The sequence below is a fragment of the Pseudophryne corroboree genome, chromosome 12 (genome assembly GCF_028390025.1).
Source record: "Pseudophryne corroboree isolate aPseCor3 chromosome 12, aPseCor3.hap2, whole genome shotgun sequence".
Classification (NCBI taxonomy): domain Eukaryota; kingdom Metazoa; phylum Chordata; class Amphibia; order Anura; family Myobatrachidae; genus Pseudophryne; species Pseudophryne corroboree.
The window spans coordinates 12,491,280-12,516,293 of record NC_086455.1 but is presented as its reverse complement, the minus strand read 5'-3'; the positions used below and the strand labels follow the sequence as shown (position 1 = coordinate 12,516,293).

Below are 25,014 nucleotides of genomic sequence, written 5' to 3'. Positions count from 1 at the left end.
CATAGGAACAGGGGGCCCGATTCATAGATGGAGCAAATGCTGCTGCAGCTGTGACATACCTCCCAACTTCTCACTAGGAGAAAGAGGGACACTCGCGCGGCGAAGCCGCTTGTGCTCCCATAAAAGGGGCGTGCCCTATTAAAAGGGGTGTGGCTTCACGGGAGGACCAGCGATCGCGAGCCACGCCCCCGTTTTCGTCACTGAGGGGGCATGCCCAGCGCTCTGTGAGCCGCTAGCATGCCCCCTCTCACTCTGACTCCAGTGAATAGACGCTGTGCGCATAGCGTCTATTCACCGCTGCTCTGCTAAGCAGGGCAGTGAGAGACAGAGCCTCCCAACTGCCCCACCCCCACCCCCACCGAGGCCCATGGGTGGGACAGCGGGACAGTCCCCGAAAAACGGGACTGTCCCGCGAAAATCGGGACAGTTGGGAGGTATGCTGTGATTCTCTCAGTAGCGGATCTTGCCACGGGCAAGCAGGACTTTTGCCCGGGGCGCCGCCTTCCGGAGGGCGCTTGCGCCATCCGGAGGGCGCCGCACCATGGCAAGATCCGCCACTGCTGTGCCCTCCGCTGCCCGCTGTGTCCCCCGGCTCTGCGGCTGTGGTCCCCTGTGAAGGGAACTAGACGCGTAGCGTCTAGTTTCCCTTCGCGGAGAGGACCTTTGCTGAGCGGTGCGCGATGATGTCATCGCACACCGCACAGCAAAGGTCCTCTCCGCGAAGGGAACTAGACGCTACGCGTCTAGTTTCCCTTCGTGGAGAGGACCTTTTGCTGTGCGGTGCGCGATGACGTCATCGCGCACCGCTCAGCATTTAAGCGGCGCTTCTACTGTACAGGGGGCGTAACTGGCCACGCCCCCTGTATTAAGCCACGCCCCCATTCCCTGCCGGGGCGCAGAGGGCCCTCGAACCGGCCCTGGATTCTCTACATTGCAGCTGTGTGGATATATGCAAATGTCACAGCCACCGGGATTTGTATTAAGACGCCCACTGGAGGTGTCTCATGTCTGTCACTTGTGTACAAAGACGCAGATCTCGCGCCAAGGGTGCACAGTGGAGCAGCAGCACAACGTTCCAGCATAAGGCAAGTATGACGGTAGCTATAGAAGATATGAGGGCAGCAATAAGAAAGGAATGGGTGGGGAACCTGGAGCAAACCATATTTTGCAATCCAAGGGGGGCAAATGCATTTATTATTTTTGTAGAAGATACTGGGAATCCATTTAGTACCATGGTGTATAGACGGGTCCCACTAGGAGCCTTGGGCAGTTTAATTTTATAGTGTGTGCTGGCTCCTCCCTCTATGCCCCTCCTACCAGATGCAGTCTAGGAAACTGTGCCCGAGGAGACGGTCATACATTGAGAGAAGCATATAAAAGGATAGTGGTGAGATTACGAACCAGCACACACAAAACAAGAGGAAAGCCATGCTAACCAAACTTGAAACAGGAACAGCAACAGCTGAACCAATAACATTACTTAACCAAGTAACAGTGCAGGAAGAACGAAGCACCAGGCGGGCGCCCAGTATCCTCTACAGACTACGAGAAAAGGATTTACCGGCAGGTGATTAAAATCCTATTTTCTCTTACGTCCTAGAGGATACTGGGAATCCATTTAGTACCATGGGGAAGTACCAAAGCCCCCAAACTGGGTTGGAGAGTGCGGAGGTTCCTGCAGAACTGATTGACCAAACTGAAGGTCCTCAGAGGCCAAAGTATCGAACTTGTAAAACTTGGCAAACACTTTCGAACCTGACCAAGTTGCTGCTCGGCAGAGCTGTCAAGCCGAGACACCTCGGGCAGCCGCCCAAGAAGAACCCACCAACCTAGTGGAGTGGGCCTGTACAGATCTTGGAACCGGCAATCCTGCCGTGGAATAAGCATGCTGGATAGTGAGCCTGATCCAGCGTGCAGTAGACTGCTTTGAAGCAGGACACCCAATTTTATAGGGAACACAGAAAAGGAACAGCGAGTCGGATTTTCCGTGACGAGCTGTTCTCTTTACATACACCTTCAAAGCCCTCACAACATCCAAAGACTTTGAAGTAGCAGAGGTGTCAGTAACAGCTGGAACCACAATAGGTTGGTTGATGTGAAAAGCAGACACCACCTTAGGAAGAAATTTCTGACGAGTCCTGAGTTCAGCTCTGTCCTCATGGAAAATTGAAGTAGGGACTCTTGTGAGACAATGCCCCTAGCTCCGACACACGTCTTGCTGAGGCCAAAGCCAACAGTGTGACGGTCTTCCACGTCAACCTCCTGTAACGGTTCAAACCAGACCGATTGCAGAACCCCTTTCAAGAAAGTCTGGACCTCAGGGAGAGAAGTCAATTGTTTATGAAAGAAAATAGACAAAGCCGAAATCTGGACTTTAATAGAACCTAGGCGTAGGCCCACAGCCACTCCCGACTGTAGAAAAAGCAGGAAACGTCCCAGATGAAATTACACCGCGGAATATTGTCTGCTCTCATATCAAGAGACGTATTTCTTCCATATACGTTGGTAATGTTTAGACATTACCCCCTTCCTGACTTGGATCATAGTCAGATGACCTTGTCCGAAATCCCTTCCCTGGCTAGAATCAGCCATTCAACTTCCATGCCGTTAAACATAGCCGCGGTAAATCTCGATAGACGAACGGGCCTTGTTGCAGAAGATCCTCGCAAAGAGGTAGAGGCCACGGATCTTCTATCAGCATCTCGAGAAGATCCACGTACCAGGCTCTTCGAGGCCAGTCTGGAGGAATGAGGATTGCTTGAACCTTTTCCCTTTTTAATTTCTTTACAATTCTTGGGATCAGAGGAAGTGGAGGAAACACGTACACCAGCTGGTAGACCCACGGAGTTGTCAGAGCGTCTACCGCCACTGCTTGTGGGTATCTCGACCTGGAACATACTGTTTTAGCTTCTTGTTGAGTTGAGAGGCCATCATGTCGATCTGTGGATATCTCCACCAACATGTCAACCACTGGAACACCTCTGGGTGGAAGCCCCACTCCCCCGGGTGCAGGTCGTGTCTGCTGAGGAAGTCTGCTTCCCAGTTGTCTACTCCCGGAATAAAGACCACCGACAACGCCACGGCGTGTTTCTCCAACCAGAGGAGAATTCTTGGTACCTCTGACATTGCTCCTCTGCTTTTCATTCCGCCCTGTCGGTTTATGTACGTTACCGCTGTTACATTGTCCGACTGGACCTGAATGGCCTCATTCCGAAGTAGAGATGAGGCCTGCAGAAGGGCGTTGTAAATTGCCCTGAGTTCCAAGATGTTTATTGGAAGGATGACTTCCCAACTTGACCATCTTCCTTGAAACTGCACCCCCTGGGTGACTGCTCCCCAACCTCTGAGGCTTGCATCTGTGGTTAGCAGAATCCAATTCTGAATCCCGAACCTCCGACCCTCGATGAGGTGATAAGTCTGTATCCACCACAGAAGGGAGATTCTGGCTTTTGGCGACAGATAGATCCTCTGGTACATGTGAAGATGCGATCTGAACCATTTGTCCAACAGATCGAGCTGGAAGGGCCTTTCATGAAACCTTCAGTACTGAAGCGCCTCATAAGAGGCCACCATTTTCCCCAGAAGGCGAATGCACAGATGCACCGAGATCCGGGTTGCCTTCAAGACAGCCCAAACCATCAACTGGATTTCCATAGCCTTCTCCAATGGAAGGAACACTCTCTGAGACTTTGTGTCCAGTATAATTCCCAGGAAGGAGAGCCTCTGCGTTGGTTCCAGGTGAGATTTTGGTAAGTTCAGAATCCACCCGTGATCCAGGAGTAGTCTGGTTGAGAGGCCAATGCTGTCCAACAACCCCTCCCTGGACGGTGCCTTTATCAGAAGATCATCCAGGTACGGAATTATGTTCACTCCCTGTTTGTGGAATAGAAACATCATCTCTGCCATCACCTTGGCGAACACTCTTGGTGCCGTGGAGAGACCAAATGGCAGGGTCTGGAACTGGTAGTGGCAGTCCTGCAGTGCAAACCGTAATGTAGCCTGATGAGGCGGCCAGATCGGAATGTGAAGGTACGCATCCTTGATATCCAGAGACACTAGGAATTTCTCCATCTTCAATTTGAACACTCATAAGTACGGGTTCAACGACTTGAGGTTCAAAATCGGTTTTACCGAGCCGTCCGGTTTTGGTATTACAAACAAGTTGGAATAATATCCCTTGTTTTGCAGATGAGTCTGTACCAGTTTCTGAATGGCGTCCTGTAAGGTTATGCTTGCCTCTTGTGAAACTGGTAAGCCTAATTTGAAGAATCTGTGAGGTGGGAGCTCCTGAAACTCCAGTCTGTAGCCCTGGGACATAAGATCTATGACCCAGGGATCTTGGCATGATGTTGTCCAGATGTGACTGAAAAATTTTAGTCGGGCTCCCACCTGCCAGTCCTCCAGGCATCGCGGCCCACCGTAATGTGGAATGCTTTGGAGGTAGCAGAGCTTGAGTTCTGCTCCTGTGAACCGGCAGTTGTTCTTGGTGGTTTACCTCTAGCGCCTCTTGGCTTTGTCCTTAAATTTGGCAGTCCGAAAGGACTGTAGATTAGTTCCCGAGTAAGCCTTCCTGGCTGGGGGAGCTGCAGAAGGAAGGTATGTGGACTTACCCACAGTAGCTTTGGAGATCCATTTGTCTAGTTCATCTCCAAATAAGGCCTCTCCTGTGAAGGGTAGACCTTCCACATCTTTCTTGAAGTCCGCGTCAGCAGTCTACTGGCATAGCCATAAGCCTCTGTGTGCTGACACTGCCATAGCAGTGGTGCGTGAATTAAGCAATCCTATTTCTTTTATGGCTTCCACCATAAAATTTGCAGAGTCCTGTATATGTTGCAGGAGTAAAATAATCTCCCCTTGAGGCAATGTATTTAACCCCTCAATTATGTTATCCGACCATTTTGCAATGGCTTGCGTAATCCACCCACATGCTATAGTGGGTCTCTGGGCCACCCCTGCAGCTGTACACCAAGATTTGAGTGTAGTCTCAATTTTGCGATCAGCGGCGTCTTTTACTGATGCATCCACTATTGGTGGATTTTCCCATTTTTTCCTATCACTGAGGTAATTCTGGAGTCTCTCCGGAGGAGCTGCGCATCCCTGTCAGTCAGTGTCCGTGTCCACTGCAGAGGGAAAATGGCGCTGGTGAGCTGCTGGATCCGCTCATAGTGAAGCCCCTCCCTTTCAATGGCGCACGGTCTTCCCACTTTTTTATACTGGTTGAGGTAATTTTAGTGCTTAAAATGGAGTCTGCCACCTTTGAAGTCTGTAACGCTAGTCCGGGTACTGTGTACACTCGTAGTGTACTTCGGCTCCGTTCGCTCCCTCAGAAGCAGTGCGTCCGCACTGTGTACCGAGTCTGGAGACCCTGTCGCCCCCACAGAAGCCGTGCATCTCCGTACCCTCATGCCGCCATAATGTCCGGCGACCCGCTAACTGGGACGCCGGCTTAGTACTCACCATTCTTCTATCTTCTGGCTCTGTTAGGGGTGGCGGCATGGTGCGGGAATGTACGCTCGCCGTGGTGGGGCTTGCGAATAGTTACTTCAGATGCTAGTGTCCTGTCAGGGGGGAACGGGACCATTAACCCCTCAAGAGGTCCCCCCCCCTAAGTCCCACGAAGCAGGCAGGCTGGTGCCATCCAGTCCTGCCTGAAAATAAAAAGATAAAATAAATGTAGAAAACTCTTCAGGAGCTTCCAGTGACGTGACCGGCTCCTCCAGGCACATTTTCTAAACTGAGTCTGGTAGGAGGGGCATAGAGGGAGGAGCCAGCGCACACTATCAAATTCTTAAAGTGCCCAAGGCTCCTAGTGGACCCGTCTATACCCCATGGTACTAAATGGATTCCCAGTATCCTCTAGGACAGAGGTTCTCAAACTCGGTCCTCGGGGGCACACACAGTGCATGTTTTGCAGGTAACCCAGCAGGTGCACAGGTGTATTAATTACTCACTGACACATTTTAAAAGGTCCACAGGTGGAGCTAATTATTTCACTTGCGATTCTGTGAGGAGACCTGCAAAACATGCACCGTGTGTGCCCCCGAGGACCGAGTTTGAGAACCTCTGCTCTAGGACGTAAGAGAAATACTGTACAACCTGCTTCTCCATATAGAGGACAAATACTGGACAGCTTTTTGTTTACAATAATATATAGGGGCGAATTCAAATGTTACAGCGGGTCCCTGGACCTGCGAGCGCCCTCCGGCAGGTATTCAAATGTTGCTGCTGAAGGGCGCGAGAAGTTAATTTCAGCTCGCTACCCCCACAGAGGTGGCGAGATGAAATGCGTGTAAAGAGACCCATTTGGGCGCCCAAACAGATCTTTTCACACTCTCGCCCATTAGTTTAGTCGGGTTTAGGTGCTTTGTGCGCCTAAACCCAACTATAATGGGCGCGATCAGCGCGATAAGGGTGGACAATTGAATTTCACCACGCGATATCCTGTCACTTTAGATGGGAGATTGGGAACGATTAAACAATTGAATTCCCCTCATAGAAGCAAGCTAGGACTCACCCCTTCCTAAATTTACATCTTTCTGCACATTGTGGAGATGTTGGCTGGTACAGTGTGCAGTAACCTGAGGTCCTCTAGATGTGGGCAGTGTGTTACCTGCCTACCTTTTCTGCACATCTCTGATTAAAATTTACCAAATTTCCAGCAGTATATACTGCTGCACCTGTGTATAATGCCCACATGTATATACTGCTGCACCTGTGTATAATGCCCATATGAACGCTTCGGCTCATATATTGTGTGTAAATCTGGCTCTGGTACTAGCCAGTGCCTCCTGAGCCATTTACCTCATCGCACGTCCCTGCTGCAAACTGAGGTTCCCTATATGTCTGCTGGCACAGTGTGCTGCAGCCTGAGGTTCTCTGGATGTTGGCTGGCACGGTGTGCTGCAACCTGAGGTTCTCTGAATGTTGGCTGGCAGGGTGAGCTACAAACGGAGGTTCTCTAGATGCCGGTTGCTAGGCTGTGCTGCTTCCTGTGGTTCTGTAGATGTTATCTGGCTGGATTTGTAGGAACCTGATGTTCCATAGACGTTGGCTGTTAGGATGTGCTGCAACCTGAGGTTCTCTAGAGGTTATCCTAGAGTTCCACAACAATGAGAGGGCTCTAGCTTAAACCTTCTATAATTATTCTGTTATTTATTAGTACAGCAATGGAAATAAGGCTACATGTACAGTCCCACTGAATTGTAGTAGGAGAGATACAGATGGTCCACGGTTATCTTGGCTAATTTGCTGCACCTAGGCACACCATGGTTTATTTACACAAACCCTTCATCTATTGTTCTCAGCTGCAATACAATACAGAGAACAGTACAGCAGGGGATTAAGTCATTACAGCAGGGGATTAAGTCTGACTGCCCAGTCTCAGTTAATCCTATTAACGGTCAAGATAAACATAGACCCATCTGTAACTGCAATCAGAACATGCGTTTCCATGTTCCATGACTGCAGGAAAGGTCTTAGTGTGTTTGCTCTGCAATGGTACATCTTCTGTTCTACCCTACACACTCTGTTACACTCACCGTAACTCCTCCAGCTTTTTCTGCTTAACTTCATCCAGACGCGCTTTGCGTTGCCGTGCTTCCTCCGTCAACTTCTTGCCCTCGTCAAAGAAAGCTATACGGTCCATAACTTGTTTCTGCTCATGCTCCCGCACCTGACGCCTCAACTGTGCTGCGTGTTTCATCAATTTGCTGGTTCTCTCCTCCTGTTCCTTCAGTTGTTTCTCGGCCAGTTCGTGCTGGACCCTAGCATGGAAAAAGTTAAATGAGAACAATCATCTGAGTTCCTGCTGTCAGCTGGCTTAGAGAAAGATTCAGTTCTCCGTACCTTAAAACCCTATCAAACTCTGCCCGCTCCCGCTGTGCCTGCACAGCCAGGAAGTGTTCCTTCTGCGCCACCTGTTCCAGACGTGTCTTCCGTAGCATGGAATTAACTTGAGACTGCTTCAGTGCTTCCTCTTTCTCCTTCTGGCGCCAGTCTCTCTCTATGGCTTCTTGGTTCCTTTTTGCTCGAAGAGCATCCTGGAAGATAAGAGACAATGGAGGGTATTCAATTGTTTGAAAAGTCAGTTGGGTGTCTGTTTTCCCCTATCTAATAGACAGGAATAAACAACACCCAACCGACTTTTCAAACAATGAAAGATTATGAAACCATCTCTAAAGAGTTTGGACTCCATCAATCAACAGTCAGGCAGTTTGTGGACAAATGGAGGAAATTCCAGACCATTATTACCCTCCCCAGGAGTGGTCGACCAACAAAGATCACGCCAGGAGCAAGGCATCTAATAGTTAGCAAGGTCACAAAGGAACCCAAGGTAACCTCTAAGCAACTGAAGGCCTTTCTCACATTAGCTAATGTTAATGTTCATGAGTCCACCATCAGGAGGACACTGAACAACACTGGTGTGCATGGCAGGATTGCAAGTAGAAAGTCGCTGCTCTCCAAAAAGAACATTGCTGCCCATCTGCAGTCTGCTAAAGTAAAGATCACCTGGACAACCCAGAAGGCTACTGGAACATTGTTTTGTGGACAGAATAGAGATTTTTGGCTTAAACGAGAAGCGTTATGTTTGGAGAAAGGAGAACACTGCATTCCAGCATAAAAACCTCATACCATCTGTAAAACACGGTGCTGGTGGTGGTACCATGGCTTATGCCTGTTTTGCTGCATCTGGACCAGGATGACATGCCATCATTGATCGGACAATGAATTCTGAATTCTACCAGAATATTCTAAATGAAAAATGTCAGGACATCTGTCCAAGAGCTGCATCTCAGGAGAACGTGGGTCACGCAGCAAGGCAACGACCCAAAGCACACAAGTCATTCCACCGAAGAATGGTTACAGAAGGATAAATGTAAAGTTTTGGAATGGCCAAGTCAAAGTCCTGACATTAATCCAATCAAAATGTTGTGGAAGGACCTGAAGCGAGCATCTCTGTCTCCGGACCTAACCCACTCGGAACAGCAACAGAGGTCAATTAGTGAATTCATCGAGTTAGTTCTGCCTACTACGTCTTAGATTCACAATTTGCTATTAAAATAATGTAATGAACTTCTGCAGAACATCTACTCCCACCCATCAGCGTTTCTCTATTTCAGACCTAATCAGAGTAAAAGATCACCTACCTGCTCTGCTCGGTGGTCGCCGGCTCTCTCCTGTAATGCTCGGAGACGGGCGATTTCCAGCTCTTTCTCCTTTTTAATCTTTTTCTGCTCAGCTTCATATTCTGCCTCTCGGGCCTGTGAATGGAAAAAAAAAAAAAAAGTAGTTACCAGAGGTAGACGACGGCTGTGGAACTACAAGCAGCAGCATGACCACCCACAGACATCCTGGTGAAATAAATATTGTCTGCACTGTAAAACATTATGTAGTTTCTAAAATGCTACTAAAAAAGTCTAATTGCAAAGCAGTAATTACAGATTGATTGTTTGCCTTCTCTTCTCCATTGGTGGAGTGACAACGTCAAGAAAAGGGATCACATACAGTTACTTGAATTTGCACGTAGCCTGCACAGAGGAATAACTTTGGGGAAGATTCAATGCTACTATAACGAGGGTTAGCCACAAAGGTGCAAGCAAAGCCCAGTGAGGTTTGCTGACCATAACACCCCACAATGTGCCCCTTTGTCTAATCCATACACTACATATTATTACAATTGTGCACAGAACATTTTTGAGGTTAGAGTTCCTTTGACTGTAAATGCTGTTAGTGTATGGAGGCGGAGTCTCCGGCCTCCCCCAGTACCATCTTCTGCTTGTTGTACTCCAGGACGCTCAGATCCGCCAGCCTCTCCTGTTCCTGCCTCTCCATCTTTTTCCTCTCATTCTCAGCATTAATACGCTTGATCTCTACCTGGATCTCCAGCTGCTCCTTTCTCCTCCGCTCCATATCCTGGTCGGGAATAAGTGGGACCACAGGGGCGGTGAGAAGAGAGATACAGCCTAATACACCTATTTGTAGAGGTAACCCATCAAACACTGGGAGAACACACAAACCCCACACAGATAGGGTCCTGATTGGGAATTTAACCTCGGTGCGGTGAGGCAGTAATGTTTTAAAGTAGATTTTAGGGCTTTATTTACTAAGCATATGGTTCTAAAACCCGGCGCTTTCGACGTGTTAATGTTCAGAATTTAAAAGGGCAATGATTTTACTAGCAAAGCACGGCTAGTAAAAGTATTATCCTTTTAAATTTTAGGCATAAGCACAATTGGAAGTGCCAGATTTTAGAACCAGACTTTTTGTAAATAAACCCCCTAATCACCGCGAGTAGCAGTCACTTATACAGTGTCTGAAAGAGGGTCTTCCACATTGTGTTGGGACTTTTCATTATACACTACATTTATTTTCAGAGATGATTTTGCACTTATAAAACTAAACCATTTCCACAACTCTAGTGGTGCTGGTATTTGTGATCCACCTTGCGTGTTTGTTGTTAATAATTTATGTAATTATTTGATAACATTTGATGTGATATAGTTATACTGGCTCCGCCCCTTAACGAAATATTTTCTTATGAAGTCAGCTAGCACCGAATGTAGACATTGGGGGTCATTCTGACCCTATCGCACGCTGCAGTTAATCACAGCGGTGTGATCGGATCAGAACTGCGCCGGCGCAGTAGTGCATCGGCGCATGTCAGATGGCCGAAGGCCGTCGCTGTGCTACGATCGCCTCTGCCTGATTGACAGGCAGAGGTGGTCGCTGGGCGGGGGGGAGGGGCTGAATGGCGGTTTCGTGGCCGCCGTTTCGTGGGTGCGGTCCAGCCAACGTAGGCGTGGCCGGACCATGCAGGGGGGCGGGCCACAACGGCTATGTGACATCACAGGCAGCCGCTGCGGACCGGGGAGCGTCGAGTAGCTCCCGGTCAGCACGCTAAAGTTGCGGGCCGGGAGCTACTCCTAAAGTGCAAAAGCATCGGCGCTGTGCGTGGGGGGGGTGGGGGGCGGCACTGACATGCGGGGCGGGATAGCCCTGTGCTGGGTGTCCCCCCGCATGTCTATGGGCTACGATCAACTCGGAATCACCCCAACTGTCGTTTGGTTGCCAAGTATCGGTACGTTTACAGGCAGTTAGGAAAACAATAAGCAAATTGCTCCCGCGTCAGTAAGTAAAGTTTAGATCAGTAGAGATAGCTCCTTACTGACACAGCAATATTGCCCATGGAAGTGGCGCCGGTAGTGGTGGTAGGATGGTGTAGCGCTTGAACCACTTTGATACAATCCCCAATCCCCCCCCTCACCCCCCCAACACACACACACGCTCTCCTAACACAGCCTACCTACCTTATAATCTTCCATCTGAAGCTCTTCCAGGTACTGTAGCATCTGCTGAGCTTCCTGCTCCCTCTGCTCCTCCTGCATAATCCTGGACTCCTGGTTCTCTCCTATCTGCTGGATGATGTGATGTTTCCCTCTGCAGAGAGGAAGAAGCCACACAGCGCTTATAGGATACAATGTACCAGTTGTCGGCTACAGGATCAGGGCACTCACCTTTGCAGCTGCGATTTTCCAGGCTACAGAACTGCTAAACGTCGCAAGTGAAGCTGCCGCCCAGACGCGAATAAAGACGCCACCCAGAACCGGATAAAGACGCCACCAGATCCATCACAAATACTTCAGCAACTGCGTTCACATACGCTGCCCCGACGCAATAATGAGGAACATTGACTCCTAGGGTTGACCAGTATCCGGACTATAGATCTACACTAAAAAGGTCTACAATCAATAGGTCTACCGCTAATGGTAGACATGCACTAAGTCGACAGGGTTCAAATGTCGACCTAATACACGTCTACCATTAGTGGTAGACCTATTGACTGTAAACCTTTTCAGTGTAGATTTAATAATTCATACCCAGGTTGACCTATGGCTAAGCAGACTGTCCGCGGCAGTAGCGACACTGGCACCATGTTTCTCTACGTACATGATCGCAGTCGAAGGCAGATACACGCTTTGAAAATGGCCATTACGCGCTTGCATTTTGGCCGCCACTCCCCCTTTACCTCCCCCATACGGTCTCTTCCTGTCAATCACTATACGTATAGTCAGTGCGAGCGTGGGACATGCACAGTCTGCTGATAATCACTCCATTGCGAAACATCGGTGTTGCGTACAAACACGAATTAGGCCCTCAGGCCCAGTGCCAGCTAACACAAAAAGAGCCCAGTTCATACATGGGCCAAACCAGCCATCTGCAGTTGTCTTCTGACCACATTCTTCAATATGCTCAATAATCATCCGATCTGTTTCCACTGCATTTTTATCACAAGATTTTGGTCCCTCACATGCTGCAATATTGGGCTAATTGCCCGATACCGCTGCTGATAACACATCATCTGTGGCCAAAGCTAAAGATGGTCCCAATATCTGTGATAAGAAGCAACGCTACCTGATCTTCTCCTGCTTCCTTTTCTCCTCAATCTCCTCTTGCATCTTGATGGCTCTCTGCCGTTCCACCTCCATCATCTGGTCCAGCCTCTTCCGCTCCTCCTCAAGCTCCTTGGAGATCACCTTCTTCTCCAGAAGTTGGGCGTCGCAGATGGCGTAGCACTTGGCATTTAGAATCATCTGTTGGCAGAGAAAGTTGTACATGGGCTACATCAGTGTCTCCCAGTCTCAGTCCTCAAGTAAACTAACAGTCCAGGTTTCAAGGCTATCCATACTTGAGAACAGGTGACTTAACTAGTGCCTCAGTTACTGTGATTTATCCATCTGTGCTCAAGCGTGGATATCATTAAAACCTGGACTGGAGAGGAGTGTGTCTTGAGGAACGAGGTTGGGAAATACCGGGTTACAGAATTATTTTAGAGAGTTGATATTGTGCACTTTGTAGTTGGTAAAAGCCTGAGAGCGCCAAGTAAAACACAGCTTCAGATTTTCCTAGGAGCCTGTACAAATAACAATATATAGTACGTAGTAGTATTCCCAGGCAACGCATGGCCACAAAACATTACCGATTATCCTTTGCAGCCCATAGGAGGCACAGAGGAAAACCTGCAATGCTATTGTACCGTAATTCCTGCCAATGTGTATATTTACACACATCACCAGGACTGAATGGACATGTTTGACCGACTTCAGGGGGTGGCACTGATTAAACATTATCAGGAATAGTCCAGCAATCACTTACATGTGACCAAAATCCCCTGAGCTAGAGAGCGCATTTGAAGGATAAAGTATAGACCTTAGCTCTGCACTTTCGCTGCAGAAGGACTGTGCTTTCCACTGGGTACAGGCGCATGTAGAACTCGGCCCTGTATAAGAAATGTTTCCATAAAAGGGCATTTGTGATTACGTTAAATCCTTTTCTCTGTAGTAACTGCGGACACTGGACCCAGAGGGTATAAAGGCTGATTCTGAGACGCTCGCAAGTCACAGTGCGCACAGATCTCGTAGATATTAATGTCCTGCGCATGCGGAAAACCCAAAAAATCTGCTACTGCGCACGATACGTCTGTCTGCAAACCACACTGCCAGTGACGTAGGCATTTATGGGCAGTAACTGGGTGGTTTTAGCATAAACACGTCCGGAACAGCGCCCACAGATGCGTCCGACTCAGAGCCAGGCAGGAGTTTGGGCGTTTTAGGAAGTCTGACCTCCTCCCTCTTTATATTGGCTAGCCCAGTTTCCCTCCAATGGAACATATGTGTTAAAATCATGTTTTCTCATTCAGCCAATTGGGAGACACTGGAACCATGGGAACATCCCAAAGATGAGCTACGGGAGTGTATGCTTTGGACTTATGACTGTAGAGATGGAACGTAGGTGTGTCTGCCTGACAGAGCAACAGAGGACCCTACAGCGCCACCTATTTGCCACTCGGCCATCTTGTATCATGTACCCTCATGTACCCTTTCCTGCGCCAGCACAAGCCTAGAGAATTACTGATGCAATCCAGCTACCAATGGTTTGCTGAGCCGCAGACCAACTGCATCATGGGGGACCAAACAGCCATCAAAAAGTCCTATTAACCTAACGCCTCAGGAGGCCTGACCACATCCAACAAGAGAAGGAACGCCTCTTCTTCCGCAGACCGACCACGGCCTAAAATCAGAAAGACAATGGTCCTGATTCAGACATGCGGACGCAATGCCAGTGATTATCGGCAGAATGCGCACGCGTCACGCTCGCCGCCAAGGTCCCTTATCGATGTCGTTCATAGTGAGGATTTATTCACAAAGTGATTGGTAGTCAATGACCGTTTGGGGTGGTAATGGGGAGTGGTGTCAAGGACGCAGGTGTGCCGCAACTGTTTTCGGAGCGTGTCTCAGCCTACAACTGCAATACCGGAATACCAGGCGTCTCGGTCATTTGCATATTTTCGCAAATCCGCTGCGTACGTGATCCCCTCTCTGAGGACCTACAGTAAATACTCCAAAGTTCCAGTGTCCCCCAGTAGGATGCTAGACAAATTTTGTGAACCAATATTCGCCCTATCAGTTTAATTGGAAATAGTGATATTACTGATGGATGAGGCTCAAAAAGCTTCACGCCTCAGTAATACCTCCAGTTTCCAGTTAATGGATAGGCTGGTTTCTCATGATTGCCGTTTCAGCCCATAAAATGAAGTCACGAATTGGGTGTACGCGTACATTTATCTGCGGCTACAAAGATATACGACATCACGACGCACCTCGTTCAGCTTCTTGATCTCATCCTCCTGCTCCATCCGCATGGCGTTGGCCCTCTGAAGCAGATACTGCGCCCTCTGCTGGGCTTCTTCCTCCAGGTCACTCAGCTTCTCGTTTTTCTTGCGCAGCATCTCCTTTTGTTTCATCGTGGTCTTACGCTCATTAATCGCTTCCTGAGAACGAGCAGAGAAAGTCTACCGTCAGCCTTATCCAAAGGGCTTGTCCGATAAGGGGAGATATACAGTACAGTATCAAAGCTTGGAGCGAGATAAACTACCAACCAATCAGATCCTACCTGTAATTTTTCAAACACAGCCTGTAACAAGACAGGAGCTGATTGGTTGATACTTAATCTCTCCACTTTATCTCTGCAGGCTTTGGTAAATCGCCATCTTTGTACCTAGACAGTAATAAGGAGAATATTTTGTACATAGTGTACCGGGGTTTATGTAATAGGCTCGGATATCATGGAACCAGCGTGATTTAGTTGAGTTTGCTGCTAAATTTAGAGCAGCAATCAGTAAAAGACGGGTGTTACCGTAGAACTGATTGCCTCGCTACATTTACTGGTGAACTCACGGAAACACCGCCGGTTCCGTCATCTCAGAACCTTTACCTAACGCTTTCCATTGCGGATTTCAATGATTAAACAGTCTCTGTAAAGTTCTGCATAACAAGCTGGCACTGTATATGGATAATCATTGTATACGTCTAAAAATAGTGACATGTAATAAGAACCAACCGCTGTACGCAAAACACATAGGAGACAAGAGTTATAAACTAGGCCCTAAGGACAAAATGCAAATGAGTGACTCCTATACAGGAGAAAACATCTGGGATGCATCATTTAAACAGAAAATCTATATCTATACAATATATATATATATATATATATATATATATATATATATATATATATATATATATAGTAATAGGGTGTGGCATCACTAGAGCTCATCAGTGCAGGACACGATTTTCTGATCATCGTATGAAGAATTATTGCCTATTTGCCCCCAGAATCCCAGAAAGTCTCACATTTGTGGGGAATTCAAAGCCGGGTCCATGACGGCGCACATGACTTTGCAGCAATCACTGGACTAGCCACTTTGATCTCCCCATACGTGAAGTCCAAAAAGTATGATATGAAACTCTACAGGGATTGGTGGACATTGGGCCTCAGCACAAGACTGACACGTTCTAAAACCCAGTGAGTAAACCATAAGTCAAGGGAATCTAAGTAAATGGCATTAGTGGAAGTCCCATCTGACCAGGAGTGGCTTATCTGCATTTTGCCGCCTGTAGGAATTCAATTAAAGATCTTCCTGATGCTTCACAATACAGCATCTATGGGAATGTGTAAGTGACACTATTAATGTAATGCAATGCTGCTTATTATCACACTTATTCCTCATTATCCCGTGACTCTGGGGAAAGTCTCCCTGCAGGCATCTGAGGCTGGATTCTTACAATGTTGGCCTCATTCTCCTCCTTCATGTACTGCATTGCCTTCTCACGCTCCTCCTTGGTTGGGACGCGGGCTGCTGACCTGACGCGGATGAAATCCTGGGGACTCATGATTAGGGACATCCCGGAGGGGTCCTCTTTGGGAACACTGCAAATGGGGAAATATGTCATATTATACACGGTCACGCACAGCATCCAGGTGACAGGAGTATGAGAGTTATAAAACTAGGCCAAGGTCACATCCACATTACACACTGAAGATCCTGAGGGGCAGATTTAATAAAGTGCGGTGTTACAAAAGATGTTACCCATAGCAACCAAATTATTGGGCCTAGTAGGCATGGTCATCCATGGTCAATGGCTTTGCCATCGACAGAGGAGGGTCTCTTTCCTTGATTGGCCCACTACCTTCCAGTGACCCACAGCAGGGATGCTTTCAACTATTAAACTATCAATGGTTCCTGTCGATGGTTTACTGCCATAGATATAAAATCACCTATGGAGATCATACACGGAGGATCATTCGATGGCCACCTATCATTGTAGCTAATGTAAAACATACAGTAACTCTACTATAAAAGAAAACCGCAACCCAAAAGCCACCCCCTGTCTTTTCCAGTATTACAAATAATACCCATGGCTACGTTGTACAAACGCAGTATATCATTACGGGGAAATAGGAAGTGTTACCTGCAGGAGAACTAGACAAATACATGGGGTTGGGAAACGGTACTGCTTGAAATCCCAACAGGGAAGCTGGAGGTCAGTAACTCCCCCTCCCCGCAGTGTTACCCTAACTCTACCTTCCCGCAGCCTAACCCCCCCCCCCCCCACACACACACACACACACACACACACACACACACACACACACCCCGCAGTCTGAACCTAACCCTCCCTCCCCCCATAGTGTAACCCTCCCATTGATGATGCCAACATGGTTAAAATGTTGACACCTGCAAAATGTCATCCTTGATAGAACGTAGACATCAGAAATGCTGACATTGACATAACTGTAAGTGTAAGTATTCAAACTCCCCCCCCTACACCCCAACCTCCCCCCTTATTGCCTAAACCTACCCCCCCCCTTTCTGCTGCCTAACCCTAATCCTCTTCCCGTAGTGCCTAAACCTAACACAACTCCTTAACCCCCCCCCCCCCCCCCACAGCCAAACCCTAGCCCCCCAGCCATACTTACATTCAGGATTCCAGCTGTAGGAATCCTGACCTGTTCAGGATTCCGGATGTCGGTGTCATGACGGATGTTGGGATTCCGGCGTCAGTATTTCATCTGCTGGGATCCCGACAGCCGGAATCTTGAACGTATACCGGATTAAGCTGTGGCTGACACCACTGCATGGAACAACAATCCTGCCAAATCTCATCCTCAAGGTCCTCCTCCCTCCTGTCCACTCAGCCCTCTTCTCCTGCACCTCTATTCCGGCCCTCACCTACACACTGGCCGTTTTCCAGAATTCCAGAGGGGTAAGTGTTGGGAGTGGGGTGTGCAGTGTGGGCCCCCAGATCCAGGGGCCAGTTTGCACTGCACATATTCTAAGTACACCACTGGTTCCTACCTTCTCCGATCACCCTGCCCTGACTGTAAGTACTGTGCATAGTCCTGTGTGTGTGGTAGGGGCATTAGGTCCTACCAGCGGTATTGAGATCTGTGGTGCTAATTGTTACTAGTGGCACTTACATGAGGTCCCGAATCAAGTCGCTGGTGATAATTCGGATGGTCTCAGGCTTGTGGCCCCTCGTCGGTGCTGACGCTGTCTTACGCCGTCCCTGCTCGACCCTCTGCACAATCGGAGTGTCATCTTTTGGGAGTTTCTGGAGTACAAGCAGATACGCCGCATCATTCATCTGGCATTTAGCAAACCATCTATTCCTTGCAATATAACAGTTCCCAGGATATCTGCGGGGGATCTCAGTGACAGGTTACAGCGACGCAGCCACGGAAACAATCATATATCACAGAAGATGCCCAAACTTTTATTTCTCAGAGTATAGCAGAGCAGTGGTGCGAGTCCCTCGTCTAGGACCCCGAAGGTCTCACTCCTGTGAATGAACTCAGAGCAGTGTCAGGAAATCTAATAGGACGGGTGCTGTCAGATCAGGTTTGTTCATCCGCCTGTAGAAAATGCTGCCTTCGTTAAATGTGGCCTGAGAAGTGACCGCATCCAGCGCTGGCAGGGGTAATTACCATGAGAACGCCCTGGGTCTGTTATGTTATGGGTAGGACACAGCCACTATGCTGCCACTTGGGGAAGGGAAGATCTCTTACATGTAAAATAGGTTATGTGTAATGAATGTTAGGACACATAAGCATACGGCCAACTGTAAAGGAGCTCAGACTCTACGGGGCCCATTTATCAAACAGTTGTCCTTATTTATCAATGAGTGATAACTGTCACTGTGAGTGATAAATGGCACCAGCCAATCCGCTCCTGTCATTTTTCAAACCCAGCCTGTGACATGGAAGTTAGGAGCTGATTGGCTGGTGCAATTTATCACTCACAGTGAAATTTATCACTCATTGGTAAATAAGGGCAAATATTTGCAACTATGTCCTCAAAAACACATTTTCGGGGGCCAGCCGCAAATACTGCCACAAAACCCTGCAATGTACGACAGAGAGATCGCAGCAGATATCTCCAATACCTGCTGCGATCCCTCCATTGCCGCCCACAGCTGCATCCCCCATAGGTTTCTATAGGGGCTGCGATGCCGTGCGATATATCAAGCATTCCCGATATTGGCCCTCGCAGCTACCGTAATCTCCTGCATGTAGTTCCGGCAGGGTTTCCCAGGAACCCTCCGCCGGAAATGGTCCCTGTGCACGGTGGTGAGGCTAGGTGCACATGCGCAGAAGGTCTGGAAGTGCACTGTGCACATCGCAGGGATGGGCTCTGTCCCTGCCAGTGCCGGGTGATACATTCACCCAAAGTAGCGCTAATATCGCCCATACATAATTGCAAATGCGATCATTGATAAATGGGATCCTAAAGTCTCTTATATGTATTCTGAGTCCTAATGGGAGAAAAGTGCTATTTAAAAAAAAACATTATTATCACCTATTATTATTTTTGAGTGGAAGCGGATGAACATGGGGCCTTCATCAGAGGTGGGCGCTGGTTGTGTCGCTGCGTTGTCTTTAGATGCAGCAGCGATGATAAAATACGCTAATGACACAGGATGGGACTGAGGACAAAAGACACCCACTGACAGCATCTGAAGACAACGCAGCATCGAATCATCATCGTGACCATCGGTCACTGCACCGGCCATCTGAGTAAGCCTACGGCTACTGAGGTCGGCCGTCTCAGCTCTGTAGCCGAGGCCAGAAAATCTGCGCTGGAAGACACAGACCTTGCCACTCCCAGACAGGGCTCACAGACTCACCTTCACTCCAAACAGGCTCTCGTCTATTTCCGAGCTCAGAGCTTTGGTCCGGTATTTCCAGGCTTTAGACCGCTGGGAGCCATTGGAGCCGGAGCTGAGCGACCCCACCACACTTTCCGGCTGTAAACACATAAAAAGGTGACCAGAGTCAGCACAGCGGAGTGATGAGACTGACGCCACGGCGTATAGTCGCCATACTGGTGTCTGCACTTATAACGTTGGAATAAAAGTAACTTCAGTGATCGGACAATACATTGTACTGCGCTGTGATTGAGGGGTGTCATTTAACGACAGGAAAATGCAGAGGCGCAGCATATATTTGGGGGGGGGGGGTATACTGTATGTCCTTATCTCTCTGACGTGCATAGATGCCTCAGTAGGAGGATGAAACAGCAGTTGTGTTGTGTTCCACTTCCGAGATAATAGATAGATAGATAGATAGATAGATAGATAGATAGATAGATAGATAGATAGATAGATTAGATGTCACATATCACTTTTACTTGCATGATTAGACGAGGGTGGTAACAAGAGCTCTCATATGTGTAATCGGAGCCGGCCCTAATCAATATGTGTCCTGGACCCATACAGAGAGGGGGCCCACTCCTGGCTCCTACCGCCAATACCTGTAGAGCTGCACCAGCCTGAGAATCAACAGCATGCTGTTGCGCAGGGAGGTCTTCTTAAAACAAGCCTCATCTGTGCATCAGCTCTCTGTGAACCGTTCCTGTAGGTCCGTAACAGTCCACCTATATGTAACATCACAATGTATGACATCACATAGGGGTGGAACGGTGCAGCAGTATATTTTTTGGGGGGAGGGAGGAGCCCTATCTATTTTGTCAGTCCTAGGCCCCACAGTTTCTGATGGCAGCCCTGGCCCTTTCTATACATTACACCATATAGTAGAGCACCTTATACACATAATGCCACACATTAGTAATGCATTTATACACATAATACCACACAGTAATGCCCCTTACACATGACACACAATAATGTCCTTATCAACATAATGCACTTTACACATTATAGTATATATCAGTGCACTCTAGCACAGCATATGACGGTACAGTATATAATAGTATATTATAGTATATATCGGTGCACTCTAGCACAGCATATGACGTTACAGTATATATTACAGTATATTGTATATAATAGTATATTATAGTATATATCAGTGCACTGTAGCACAGCATATGACAGTACAGTATATATTACAGTATATTGTAGTATATAATAGTATATTATAGTATATATGAGTGCACTCTAGCACAGCATATGACGGTACAGTATATATTACAGTATATTATAGTATATATCAGTGCACTCTAGCACAGCATATGACGGTACAGTATATGTTGCAGTATATTATAGTATATATCAGTGCACTCTAGCACAGCATATGACAGTACAGTATATATTACAGTATATTATAGTATATAATAGTATATTATAGTATATATCAGTGCACTCTAGCACAGCATATGACGTTACAGTATATATTACAGTATATATCCGCGCACTCTAGCACAGCATATGACGTTACAGTATATATAAAACAGTATATTGTATATAATAGTATATTATAGTATATATCAGTACACTAGCACAGCATATGACGTTACAGCATATATTACAGTATATTATAGTATATATCAGTGCACTCTAGCACAGCATATGACAGTACAGTATATGTTACAGTATATTGTAGTGTATAATAGTATATTATAGTATATATCAGTGCACCCTAGCACAGCATATGACGGTACAGTACATATTTCAGTATATTGTAGTATATACCAGTGCACTCTAGCACAGCATATGACGTTACAGTATATATTACAGTATATTATAGTATATATCAGTGCACTCTAGCACAGCATATGACGGTACAGTATATATTACAGTATATTATAGTATATATCAGTGCACTGTAGCACAGCATATGACGTTACAGTATATATAATAGTATATTATAGTATATATAAGTGCACTCTAGCACAGCATATGACATTACAGTATATTGTAGTATATTACAGTATATTATAGTATATATCAGTGCACTCTAGCACAGCATATGACGTTACAGCATATATTACAGTATATTATAGTATATATCAGTGCACTCTAGCACAGCATATAACAGTACAGTATATGTTACAGTATATTGTAGTGTATAATAGTATATTATAGTATATATCAGTGCACCCTAGCACAGCATATGACGGTACAGTATATATTACAGTATATTATAGTATATATCAGTGCACTCTAGCACAGCATATGGCAGTACAGTATATATCAGTGCACTCTAGCACAGCACATGACGGTACAGTATATATTACAGTATATTATAGTATATATCAGTGCACTCTAGCACAGCACATGACGGTACAGTATATATTACAGTATATTATAGTATATATCAGTGCACTCTAGCACAGCACATGACGGTACAGTATATATTACAGTATATTATAGTATACATCAGTGCACTCTAGCACAGCATATGACGGTACAGTATATGGAGCTGCCTCTCACCATGTCTGCACTCGCAGGCTCCAGCTGTAGTGTTGTAGTGTACACTTGTTGCCACAGCAACCGGCCTTTCCTCCTCCCTCAGCCATCCCCATGGCAGTGGAGAGTAACAGGAAGTGACGTTAGTGCTGCCATATCTCCAGGCAGAGGCCTGTGGGAATTTGGTTCTATATCGGAGGGGCTGAAGGGACCTTGTGACGTATTGAGGGGAGGAGCTACGTCACCAGGGGGAGGAGCTACGGGCGAACAGGGTACCCGAAAAGTACCCTCGCGGGCTCGCTTCGCTCGCCACGCTTCGGGCACGGTGGCTCGCTCCGCTCCGCTCCGCTTCGCTCACCACCTAATTACTAAAGGTAATAGTTGGTGGCGTGGATAGTAGAGGAACTATCCCGCTGGCCTAGCTCCTCCCCCTTGCGCCGTAACTCCTCCCCCTTACGGAAAAGGTCCCTTAGCCCACTTGATTCTAGCATCTACCCTGTGGGAATGGGAGTCAGTGTGTGATAATACAGCGCTACATACACAGCTGTATTCAGGCTTTGGGGGCCCAGGGTGTAATGTCTGACACTACTGTCACAGCGCCATCATTCACTAGAGAGAGAGAATTACAATTAGCTGGTTCTGTCAGACCAATTCCATCCTGACAGGCGTCTTTACATCACACACAGCCACAAATAATAATACAATGGTTGTATAACAAGGGACATTTTTATTTATTTATTGTATCCTATACAGCAGCTGCTACACACAGCCCTGTGTACATAACACAAATACATACACTGGCCCTCAGGGGTGAAAGGACTAAAGACGGATTATAATCCATTTCAAAACAATCTACATCAATGTTGTGTTTCTGGGGCTAAACACACATTTACTAATAAGTAAAAATCAGTATACAAAATAGTCTGTGCATTCATTTCCATCGATTTGAACTCTGTAACCCCTGACCCCACCGCCCCCACCAGCACTCACTCCCCCCATTCCGTTTTAAGTGATAAATATCTGCTGCGCTCTCACTGTAGATACATCCAGGGGAAACAGGATAGGATGGGTTGGTATCCTGACTAAAAAGATTCAACAAGTGGTTTCAGGGGGTACCCGCAAATACTAAGTATCCCCCAAATGTATGTACGGGAGACTGCAGCAGATACCGGATATCCCGGTTTTGCTCACAGAAGCAGCCCTCTTTGGCTGAATTTACCAAGTTCTGGAGTACAGTGCATTCTGGGTCATGGCCCCAGTAGCTAACCCTCACCTCAGCACTGCCCTTGTGCATGTGGATCAGCAGAACACGGATGTGCAATAGTGCGCACTGGGTGTGGCTCAGGTCCCATTGGTTCTGCAGCGCATGCCGCAAGGTGCCGATGTTCAGTAGGACACAGCAGGGATAACTAATGCATGCAGGAGGCGGATACTTATACCAGACCCCTCCAGCTGCATTACCATACTAGTGCTTCCATGTAAGCAGCAGCGGTAGTTCCTCCGACCACAGCGGAATCAGGCCCCCGGTGCCTAAAGAACATGTTTGTTGGCTGGTACTTTATCTCTCTCCAAGGCTTAGTACATTGGGGGTCATTCCGAGTTGATCGCTCGCTAGAAATTTTTGCAGCGCTGTGATCAGGTCAAAACTCGGCAAAACTGCGCATGCGTATGCACCGCAATGAGCATGCGCGTCGTACGGGTACAAAGCGGATCATTGCTGGGCGAAGTATTTAACAAAGAATCCATTCACACAGCCGATCGCAAGGAGATTGACAGAAAGAGGGCGTTTATGGGTGTCAACTGACCGTTTTCTGGGAGTGGTTGGAAAACACAGGCGTGTCCAAGCGTTTGCAGGGCGGGTGTCTGACGTCAATTCCTGGACCAAAAGACTGAAGTGATCACTGCGGCTGAGTAAGTTCTAAGCTACTCAGAAACGGCACAAAACGTTTTTGTACCGCTCGGCTGCACAAGCGTTCGCACACTTGCAAAGCGAAAATACACTCCCCCATAGGCAGCGACTGATCGCTCGCTAGCAACTTTTTGCAGCGCTGCGATCAACTCGGAATGACCCCCATGGACCTAATAGATTCTGAGCTCCACTGGAGCGCGGACTGATATGTGCACTATATAACGGTTATTAATAATAACGGTCACATACAAAATGCCTATTTATTACATATTTGCAGGATATTCCCCCAAAACATATAATATAAATATGAAGGATCTCCCAAATGTACTATGAAGGGATTGTAGCAGATATCTCCAATATCTCCTTTATTCCTGTGCTGCCGGATTCAACAAGCTTGGCCCCGATAGGGGGATCAGTATGATATGCAGATGAACGGGATATCGGCGGATAGAATACCGACAACGGCATCCGTCCAACAGAATCCCGACAGCCCCCCAGTAAGCCCCCTAACCCTCCTCTGCCCCCTACCCTATCCCTCTCCGGTGTCACCTAACCTTAAACATGCCTTCCCCGCTGCCTAAACCTAACCGTCCCTCCCCGGTCCCTAGCCCTAACCTTTCCAGCCCTGTAGCCTAACACGAACCCCCCTTCTTTTGCCTAAACCTAACCTCCAACACCCCCTCACCACCCCCCGCAGCAGGACGGCAGTGCGTCCCAGCTGTCTGGACAATCGGGATGCTGGCTGTCGGTAATGTGCGCCGGCATACTGTGCAGCGTCGGTATCTCGATGCCGGCATTGCCTCCTACTTCGGGATCCCGGCGTCGGTATAGGATAACTCTCTCTATATGGAGTTATCCTATACCCCTGTCACCATGCACCGGTGGGGGGAGGGGGTGGGGCGCGGATTCTAGCTACTGTGGCCTGTGTCCCGAGATTGTTGGCTGGGGAGGGGGGGGGGGGGGGGGAGCCGTGCCCGGGTCAGCTGTGTAGGGGGACTTTGCCCTCCTCTCAGGGCCGGTTCAAGCCCGCTCTGCGCCCCGGGCAGGAAACGGGCGTGG

At 47.8% G+C, this 25,014-nt stretch overlaps 1 protein-coding gene across 4 annotated transcripts in view; it reads right to left on the bottom strand.

The window, feature by feature from the left end:
• Positions 1–25,014, bottom strand: part of CFAP45 (cilia and flagella associated protein 45) — a 43,397-nt gene that overhangs the window by 2,809 nt on the left and 15,574 nt on the right. For 2 of the 4 annotated variants that reach the window (XM_063947008.1, XM_063947009.1), the window contains exons 3-12: positions 19,524–19,643; positions 17,818–17,951; positions 16,122–16,266; positions 14,657–14,827; positions 12,412–12,590; positions 11,307–11,436; positions 9,766–9,912; positions 9,147–9,260; positions 7,846–8,039; positions 7,539–7,763 (exon numbers count right to left, since the gene is read on the bottom strand). In XM_063947008.1, coding sequence (XP_063803078.1) covers positions 7,539–7,763; positions 7,846–8,039; positions 9,147–9,260; positions 9,766–9,912; positions 11,307–11,436; positions 12,412–12,590; positions 14,657–14,827; positions 16,122–16,266; positions 17,818–17,951; positions 19,524–19,643 — 1,559 coding nt within the window. Of the gene's footprint in view, positions 1–7,538; positions 7,764–7,845; positions 8,040–9,146; positions 9,261–9,765; positions 9,913–11,306; positions 11,437–12,411; positions 12,591–14,656; positions 14,828–16,121; positions 16,267–17,817; positions 17,952–19,523; positions 19,644–22,070; positions 22,204–23,319; positions 23,356–25,014 lie in introns of those variants that run through there. The other 2 variants (XM_063947010.1, XM_063947011.1) reach the window with 2 other exon arrangements.